Genomic DNA, 9,925 nt, shown 5'->3' with positions numbered 1-9,925 from the left:
GAAGAGCGTGTGTGTGTGAGAGCAGAGTCTGATATTCTGCAAGCACATTAGGTTTGTTTTCAGATTTTGTGTCAAGGCTTCTAGAGCCATGGATAGGCACCTTCTCTGTTTAACAAGAGAGCCCAGAATATGCAAAAAACAAAACCAAAAGCAAAGACTTGCTTTTACCTTTCATGCTAAACTTTCATGCTTTCATGCAGTCTTAATACAATTCTAAATCAGTCCTCTTGTGATCCAGCCTTCTTTGACAGATCACATGCAGGAAACCATAGACTCCCTCACTAGGCAGACTGTGTCTAGAATCCAACCTGCTGAAGAACTTGATTCATGACTGAGAAGTTGTACCACCATATGTCCACAGAGTTGTTAGTGGCAGGAAAGCATATTGTGAACAGAAAGGAAAGCACTGAGTTGATCCCACTTCCTGAACAGGAGCAGCAGAGCACTAGTTGAGTAGAAGTTACTAAGATGCTATCTAAAAAGCCTGCATGATTTCTCACAAAGTAATGTAAGGGAGGCTTTTTTCTTTTTAAAAACAGAATTTTACAAATGGAGAATAGAAGTGAATACCACGGGGTCCCAAGGGGTAACTGCATTGGTAGAAGAGAAAATTAAACCTTGTCCCAAGACAGGCCGTAGGGCCACTGAAGTATCCTTTCACTACTGTTTTCTAAGCCTTTCCTCTAATAATTTAAGTGTACTTAATTCAGATCACAATACATATTTCTGAAGACTCTTGCTGTATGTAGAAGGAAGAATTATTCCTGGTAACATAGTCTCAGATGTTTAATTTTTTTTTCCTCTCTACTTACAATTGTTACAAACTTTAAGAGGCAGTAACTTTTGCTTTCTCAGTATTTAATAAAATTACTTCTACCACTGCAACAAATGAAAACAGAAAAAAACCCAGGCAGAGGTTTTAACTGATCAGATTAACTGATCTCAGTTCATGCCATATCCCATCCTGCATAGCAGTCAGCACCTCATGACTTAGAGAAAGATGGAAGTAACGTGTAAATGTGTCCAAATATAAACAGCTAATTTCTAGTCAAGAAAAAACACTGAAGCATAAAAGTACAACTCTTTTACTGTCTTTTTAATCACTGTATTTTTCTGGATGGAGGAAGATACTTTTCCATTTGGTTTTAGCTGGTTAAGGGATCAAATTAGCTTATCTGAGCTTGCAGATTACTGCATGGGAATACAAATCCACCTGAGAAGTGTGAATTGCAGGGTTCATGGAGATAATTATTCCAAACTTCGGGATATTTTCTGTGGGGAATGATTGAAATGCACCAACACCACAGTTGAGTCCTGGTGAAAGCAGCCTACGATAGTAGTATAAAATCTGTTGATAAATCTTTAAGCCAAAGCTCAACTTCATGTAACCTTCCACCAATTTGGTTCATCAACTACATGAACATTGCCACAGATGTATGGGTTAAACAATTCCCACCGATTAATTGGGTGAGTGTTCCTACCTCTCACACACTGAGGGTTAAACATGACCTACATTTAAAAACACAAAAAGTCCTCAAAGGGACTGAAGCAAGGCAAGGACCAAGATTTGAGTGATTCCATCTAGAGAGTAGCCACAGACACCACTGTACTGGCACTCCTAACAAGTCATAAACTCCATGGAAAGGGCAGCTGGGTCAAGCAGAAATGTCTTGTCTGGCACAGAATATAAAACTTATACTCTGAATAAAGAATATTTTCAATGCAACAGTCAACAACAGCTTGTCTTTAATACAGAACTAATGTAAGAGGCTTGTATTTCTCTGTTACTAAGGTGATAAAAAGGAACTGTAGAAGCAGCTGTTTTAATTTTTATTGCTTTCTTTGAAGTTAGAATGAAGAAAGAATGTATCAGTCACTCGGAATGTTTGTCTCAGTTGCAAATGCAAACTCAAAGAATTACTAAAGAAACAGGTATTTAATTTTACACGCAACTGTAAAGCATTTTTACTGCTAGTAGTGACTCCATTTTTAGGTTTGGTTGTGTCAAAATATTTGCACATAAAATCAAGAATAATCAGCTGCTTCTCCAGGATACAAAAGTATTTAAAATACCATCAGTCTTCCAGTTGCACACAATTAAAGTTATTAAAACTCAAATTTTCTTCTACACTGGCAGGCCAAGAGTCACATTTCTGCCTCCATCTGAGCTGGCAGTCAGAAGTAACATATTGCAGAGAATTGTTTTCATTTCGGTCAACATTAATTACCAAACCTGCATGAGATTTGAGAAGGAACAGACAAAACTTCAGAAATCAATTTTTATATGCATTTAGTAACATTCTCACTTGGACACCGAATTCCACATAATTTCAGTGTGATTTACAACCAATATGGAATTAAACCCAGAGCCCAGAAATTGAGCTGGATGCTCCTATGACCCTGAACCTGTCTTAGCCTCACAAGCCCTCAGTCTTCCTGTTACAGCAGCAAAGCAGTAACTCAGAGAGCACAGAGGAAGCAGAGGCAGAATCAAGCCTGCACAGAAAAGTTGTGGCAATGATGCAGAGTATATATGTCACAGAGAATTACCCTAAAAACACCAAAACATGTATTCCAGCTATAGGTTGCCAAAGCCACAGAAAGCTTTTGTAGCTACTAACAGCCTAGAGTACTCAAGGTCTGAAGAATGTAGCAGCATTAGTTGTTAATGGACAATGTGCTCCAAAATTAACATGAAAGTAATTTTAACCTTCTTTTGGACAAGTGAGATTACTAGAGCCTTAAAGGTTATAAGAACTCTACTATTCCTGGCTTAATTAAGATATAAATTTGTTTAAATTAAGGACACTTTTTAAAGCATTCATCATGCTCACAAAGAATAAGTCGCCAGTATGGCCTTAGACTGTAAAAAAAATCATTAAGAAACCCAAATGTTCTGATTGGCTTATCTAAAAATCAAATGAGATCCTAGAAAGCAAAAATAATTTAATTTTGTGCTTTGTACAGTTGGATTGGATTAGAACATAGTAAGTATTGAAACATTTGGTACCTGTAAACATGGCATGGAAGTAGGGGCTGCAGGCGGCTAGCACAACTCTATGCGCTGCAATTTCCATGTCTTCAGCTACTATGGTCACATCACACAGCAAGTTTTGACTATTTAGAAATATCAGAGAAGGCAATTTCACATAAGTGAACTACAACAGAAAAGCATATCAATATCACACACAATTTTTTTCCCATGCCCTCAAAAGAGGCAGGCAGACAATATTGATGAAGCATTGTTTTTAAATGCATTGCAAGACCACATGGCTATTACTCAGGTGGATCACAGATGGCACTTGACTACACAGAACTGTCTAAAAATCAAACAACTGAATTACAACTTCTTGCACAGAAGTTTTCTGCATTGAATAACCAAAATTTGTGTCAGCACAATTTATAAACCTTCTCACTGGAAGTCTGGGCCTCTTTGAATAACTATGATAGTAAAAAGAATTTGACATTCACAAACACTAAAAAAATGAGGTAAAAGATGAGACTTTACAGATAACAAAGAATTCAAACTTTGGCAGTGATGCTGGCGTCACATGGCCCTGGAAGCTCAAGTCTTCTTAATTGTTCAAAATCTCAACTCTATCATGTCTATATTTATTGCTTTCCAAGCATTTTTGATACACAGCAGATGCACACAATAGCAACTATTTCTTCTACTCTGATCAGTTTTGAATTTATTATGGTTAATTCCGTATCTTTCCTGCCTTTTTCACTTAATTACACCCATTTTCATTCTTGTCCTTTGCAACTGTAATACAAATTTCCTCCCTCTCTGTTGCAATAAAGTAACATTTATAATCACTCCTAATATAGGTGTTTCCAATGCAATAGCAATTGGATATATTCTTTCCAGTTAAGCCCACCACACCATGCACTCTTTATAATCCAGCTTTCTAGATGCAAAAAAGAGGGGGGGGAAAAACCCAATAAAACAAAAACTAACAATATTCACCTCTGTCCAAAGAAAAATCTGTGATCTCTCAGCCTCTGCCATCATCCAATTTCTTTGAGCACAGCCTCAAGTAAGGTGGCCTTGTGGAGGTCACACATCAGAAATTTTGGTGGCCAAAACTAACCTTCGGGGCCATATTGCAATCCTGGAATTAGAGTATTTTTCCCTTTCAGCTCTTAATACCTACAGCAACTATCTAAATCTCATAAATTTAGCCTGCAATATGATTATTATAAAAGAGGATGTATAATATAATGTAATGGCCATACCCAGATGAAACACACAATTCAGAGGAGCTTGAAAACAACCATTACATTTATTATATAAAAACTGAAACAGAAAGCTGCATAAATAGTCATCAGACACCCAGCTTCTTCAGATACCTGCACTTACCTTGACTAGAGGAACAAAAGGTTTCATACTTAGCTGCACAGAAATACCCAAGATAACACTGAAGCCAGAAGCAACAGAATTACTGCAGTGCAAAACTCCAGCTAATTAATTACACTGCACATTTATAGACATAGTAACTTAGAGGTTGTCCAGATACATCTCTGGTCTGGAACTGCATGAGGTGAATGAATAGGCTGTGCACTACTACAAAGCTGACAAGTTAAATAAACTCCTAAATAAAGAAACAAGCTTATAAACTTAACATTCTCTGCCGGAAGCATCTTGTGGCTTACACAGCAACTAATCACCTTCATTTCATGAAGGGCACACCAATTTATTTTGGAAAAGCTTGCTTTCTGAAGCAGTATCTTACTACTCTGCCTGTATAGTGTGACCAAATGAACAGAGCTGTGGGGTGTACAACCTCGTGGTAAAGGAAATGAGAAACAGAGGCGGGAGGGGCAAATTATAGATTTAAGAACAACTGTTTACCAGCTTCCAGGTTATTACTCATTGGTTTATCTAGAGAAAGGCCAGCACCCACAACTTCAAAAGATTTTGGTAAAGTCTTGTTTGTAAGAATGGGGATCTTAACACATACAGGTAAGGTCAAAAGAATGTGTTAAAAGCAAATTATAATGAAGAGGAAAGACAGGCATCAGAGCGCAACTTCTTCATATGTCAAGAACTAATTAGCTATCCTAATGATCTCTCTGACTCAGTGTTGAGGTGATGGTGAGTAATGAAATGACAAAAACTACCAAGGACAAAATTAATCAAATTTGTCAAAATTTGAAGGCTCAGAAAAACCCTCTTATGAGCTAACAGAACCTGCAACCTGACAGCAGCCAAAATTGTAATATAAACTCATACATTTAAGCATTTTAAAGCCAATGTATTTTAGATGCTTAAGCAGGTAATTTCTTCACTACTTATCCATTTTCTGGAGAGTGTACCTCTGACAACTATCTGCTTGTGCTACACCAACAAATAGAACTGAGAGTAGAAACCACCTTAAAAATGTAGTCAATGAAATTGAAAATATCATTTACTTGATTAATATTGGGTCTACACGTAGAGTAATGAAGTCTGAAACACTTCTAAAATATTTCACTTTATTCTTTCAGACAAACAAATGCAAATAGTAATGTTTATAATCTTATCTAATTAGCACTTACCATTTTAAAAGCTGCACTCAGCTTAAACAGTATAAACATTGCTACATCAAGTACCGTATTATATAATAACTACAGTTAAGCTTTGCAGGGCACTCCTTCTGTTCCAACTTTAACTATTTATGCATGTAAGACAAAATTGCTCAAATTGTTTCTACAGCAATTCACATTTAAGTAACCATAGAAACTAAAGTATGTTCTGAAAATAATCCACAGCCTTCAACAATGCACTCTGCTGGAAAACCACATATCTTTTACTTGCAACACAACAAAATGCAGGTAAGGTTTCTGACTTCTGGAACTGTTGTAAAATTCATTATGGGAAACTGTTTCTTCATCTAAACCCTTGCTCATCCATTGGAAGTTATGACTATTGGCTCTACCCAGGCTCTGTTGCTCTCCTTCAGACACTGAATCTGTTTACTGCGATCCCTGAAAAAGCCAGAGGCATAAGGTGAAGCAACAGGTATAAATTCTTCCAGCATAAGCTAACTAGGCTATTAACATACTAGAAAACTACTCTCTGCTCTTATTCCTTTGTCCTCAGACTATGTACGTCTTTGAGCTGGATTTAAGTCATTTCTAGTCAGCATATTATTTTCCTCAATTTTCCAGTACACCGTAAACTGTCACAGCCAGATAAATACATTGATCGGATCATAGTATCTACCATAGTATTAAAGATTCACCCATACGGAACAGTGAAGATCAAAGGCACAGGCATACTTTAATAGGGTATCAGTTGCTGTCTTTTTTTCAGGTGAAGCCTCTCTAGTTTTTAAGCTTATATGGGAAATAACAAAGGACTACAGGATTTTCACACCCTCTGGTATTGTTTGTGCTAGAGAAGCATTTTATTTATTTAATTTCTCCATTTTTGCTGTTAGCTATAAAGCTGAATTACTGTCAGTGATAGTTGCAAGTTCTAATTACCCGAGTTCAGTTGTGAGCTCTAATTACTAGCTGTCACAGTTTTCAATACCATCTCACCTACTCATATGTAGAAAATAAATCAATATGGGTGATAAGAACAGCATCGGCTCCAGTCTCCCAGTTTTGCTGAAACTGATGGTGGTTTTCTCAAGGTCTTACAAAACTTTCTTGAGAAAAGTTACTTTCAACATTTGATTTGGGAGTTCATCAGTTTCTCCCAGTGGGCAAGCAAAAGATTACTGAGAAAATAAAGCATACTGTCAGTTAGTTTACATTTGTTAGACTGTGACCTATGTCTCCAGAATAGAAAACGTTCACATTTTTCCACTTCATAGCCTATCACGTAAATTAAAAACTGGCATACAAAGAGTCTTAGGCTCAATTGAAGAGTTACTTTTCATCTACCCAGGATCAATTACATACAAGACAGGATCAGTGGCTGTAACTCCTTAAATACAGCCTCTTAAGTATTCTTCAAGTCTCATAAACCTGGTTTTGAATAACTGAAGAGAGGCAAAAACATACCGCACACACTACACCTATCACTTCATTGTATATTTAACCCCTCTCATCAGCTACACTTTCGGAATTGCCTGTTCTTAATAAACAAACTTTATTAATGTAATAAACACAAATTAAAGTATTATGGTATCCAAGCAGATGTATATTGTGAAGTAATACCTTCTTAATTCATTCATAACTTTAAAAGCTTTCTTCATGTGCCATGGATTTACTGTAACAGGACAGTGAATTTCGGTGTTATCATCTTTCAGATCCAAGGGCTTCTGATGGCAAAGTTTGGTGCATCTGGAAAGAGAGAGGGGAAAAAAAGGATAGTTAATATTTCTGTTTGGCCTCCAGTTCTGTCACTCTTATTTTCTCCACCTACATCTTGAGGAGAAGGTTTGCACTTATTCTCTATTCAAAGCAATTGTGGTTTTCCTACTACCAAAAATGTGAAGTAGGCAGAATTCCCAAGGAAGTCATAACTGGTGACCAACATTAGTGAGGCTGACAGGGGGACTCAGGGCTAAAAGTAGTCTCCACCAAAGAAAAAAATATTACAATGCCCTAGAATATTTCAAATAAGCCCTGAAGTGAGAGGAGAAGCAGAGGTGAGGGAACTGTTATCCTGGTGCCCGTACAAATCAACAGCAGAACGGAGCATCCATCACCCCAGTCTCTCAATGCCTTTCTCGCCTGTGAGACAAAAGCCACTCTCTGCCCTCCCACCAGGACCTCCCTTACTAGTTCACACAGCTTCCAGTTCATCTCTGTCAGGAAGACCACTGCTGTAATTGTCCAGGCTTTCCCTAGCAGCAGCATGAGACCCAGGTGACTATGAGAAAAAACTGGTTAGAGATCCACGCAACGTTTTGAAAAGCAAAACTGACCAACTTAATTTTTCTCTCAAAACCCCACCCAAAATAGCAAGAGAAAAAAGCAAGCAGTGGGAAAAATAATTAGTTCTATCGATAATTATCTCTTCCTATAAGACACACCCTTGTTTGTCAGACACTAACTTCTGTATAAAAGTGATTATGTACAACCCTCAGTCACGGGGACTGTCCAAACAGCAACTGGGTTTCCCATGTCAAGCCAAGACAAGCAGTTTTGTGTTTATAATAACAATGTTATTCTTGCGAGGCAAATTACATTGTTGTAATACTTGGAAAACTCACAGCATCAGTGATGTTTCACCTACACTATTATAACCTTACTCCTGAACGTCTGAGCTAGAAATAAACAAAGTCACTGAAGTCACTTGGTGGGACAAATGACCCTGGTACATCAGTGATCTAATTTCAAATGAAAACTCAATCTTACTTGCTTTAGTTAAGAGAAGTTAAACTGAATGCATGCACTGACTCCCATAACTCCAGCCTCTCTTCTGCCATACCTAAACCTTTTACTTGGGCATTTCTAAAGAAGTTTAAAACAAAAATTCAACAGTGCTTTTAGATTTTAACCTAGAACTCTATATTCTGTGCACTACAACAATGTACAAAGTATTTGGCTCTACTTTTCATTATTCCAAAACTAGCTACAAAATTTTGATGCAAAACAGCACAGAACTGCATCAAGCAAGGAAGGAATGGAAAAAGACTGTAAAACACTGGTGAACAAAGTGGGGTCCGTCTACAGAACTGAAACTATGACCAATTTACTACATTGTACCATGAAACTGCTATGAATGAAAATTTTCATGCTCAATTTTGAAAATAGTACAACTCATTAGTGAAAGGGGCCAAGTAATTGACAGCAATTTTGCATCACTCAAAAAGGAAAATCAAGTTACATGTTATAAAGCACATACACATGCTGCTCTATATGGAGGCAAAACAAGAGAGACATCCTGTCTAATGAACACCTTTATACTAATATTATTCTTCTAGATTATATTATACATGTAGTGATCAGCATTAAAAAATAATACACATAAATCAGTGACGTCAGAAAACACGCAAAACACCAAAGACTGTGAGGAAGAGACCCAACTTCTAATTATACCACTGACTTAACAAGTCAAAGATAAGAACACTTCTTCTATGGTACCTTCTTACATCCCAAAGCTATTTATCATCTACTGACGTGTACTTATCTGCATACAGACTATATACACATGACATATAGATATGCAAGAAAAAAAATGGGGTCAGAGTTACCTTTATAGAGCTGCCAGGCAACCCGGATGGATGGAGGAGTTCCTATGAAGCACAAATTCATTTGCTGAAGTTTCACTAGTTTGTCACAAAGGATGACTTTGTTTTAAGGTAACGAAGCCTATAAAGCAGTTAGCCACATAATGCCTTCTGTTTCAACAACAGCTAGTCTGCCTGAAGTTACTGGAGCCTCTCTTACCATTTCACCAGCTGGGTCAGAGCCATCTGCAACTGCTTCCCTTTGGTTCGTCCTCAAGAGCCCCAGCACAGCGCACCTGACAGCACAACCTCAGAAGGCTCAGGATGAAGCTGTGCTGAACTGGAGCACGTAAAGCACGGGATGAACCCAACTGAAGCGCAGCTGGAAATAAGCGGCTCGCCCAGGGCACCGCTACTAAAGAAGATGCTTAACTAAATAACCAGAAAACCGAGAGTGTGATGAGCACGACTGCTGAGTCAAACAGGGAGTAATTTGGGACCACATATGGAGGAAGCAGAAGGAGTGAGGGGGAGGAAAAACTGGAGCACGTAAAGCACGGGATGAACCCAACTGAAGCGCAGCTGGAAATAAGCGGCTCGCCCAGGGCACCGCTACTAAAGAAGATGCTTAACTAAATAACCAGAAAACCGAGAGTGTGATGAGCACGACTGCTGAGTCAAACAGGGAGTAATTTGGGACCACATATGGAGGAAGCAGAAGGAGTGAGGGGGAGGAAAAAAAAACAAAAACACCTCTCCTGTCCCTGCAAGCTGGAAGGCGCGGGCAGGCGGCGGGGCGGGGTGCGGGGTGC

At 38.2% G+C, this 9,925-nt stretch overlaps 1 protein-coding gene across 1 annotated transcript in view; it reads right to left on the bottom strand.

Moving 5' to 3' along the window:
• The window catches only part of KLHL2 (kelch-like family member 2), a 60,168-nt gene extending 52,580 nt beyond the window's left edge, over positions 1 to 7,588 (bottom strand). The window contains exons 1-3 of the mRNA XM_009995928.1: positions 7,563 to 7,588; positions 7,153 to 7,278; positions 3,011 to 3,117 (exon numbers count right to left, since the gene is read on the bottom strand). Of these exons, the coding sequence (XP_009994230.1) occupies positions 3,011 to 3,117; positions 7,153 to 7,190 (145 nt within the window). The 5' untranslated portion in view covers positions 7,191 to 7,278; positions 7,563 to 7,588. The remainder of the gene's footprint in view (positions 1 to 3,010; positions 3,118 to 7,152; positions 7,279 to 7,562) is intronic.
• Positions 7,589 to 9,925: the final 2,337 nt, after the last annotated feature.

This window comes from Chaetura pelagica, unplaced genomic scaffold (assembly GCF_000747805.2).
Source record: "Chaetura pelagica isolate M959 unplaced genomic scaffold, ChaPel_1.0 scaffold142, whole genome shotgun sequence".
Lineage (NCBI taxonomy): Eukaryota > Metazoa > Chordata > Aves > Apodiformes > Apodidae > Chaetura > Chaetura pelagica.
The sequence above is the reverse complement of the archived record's forward strand: the minus strand, read 5'-3'. Positions and strand labels throughout refer to the sequence as shown.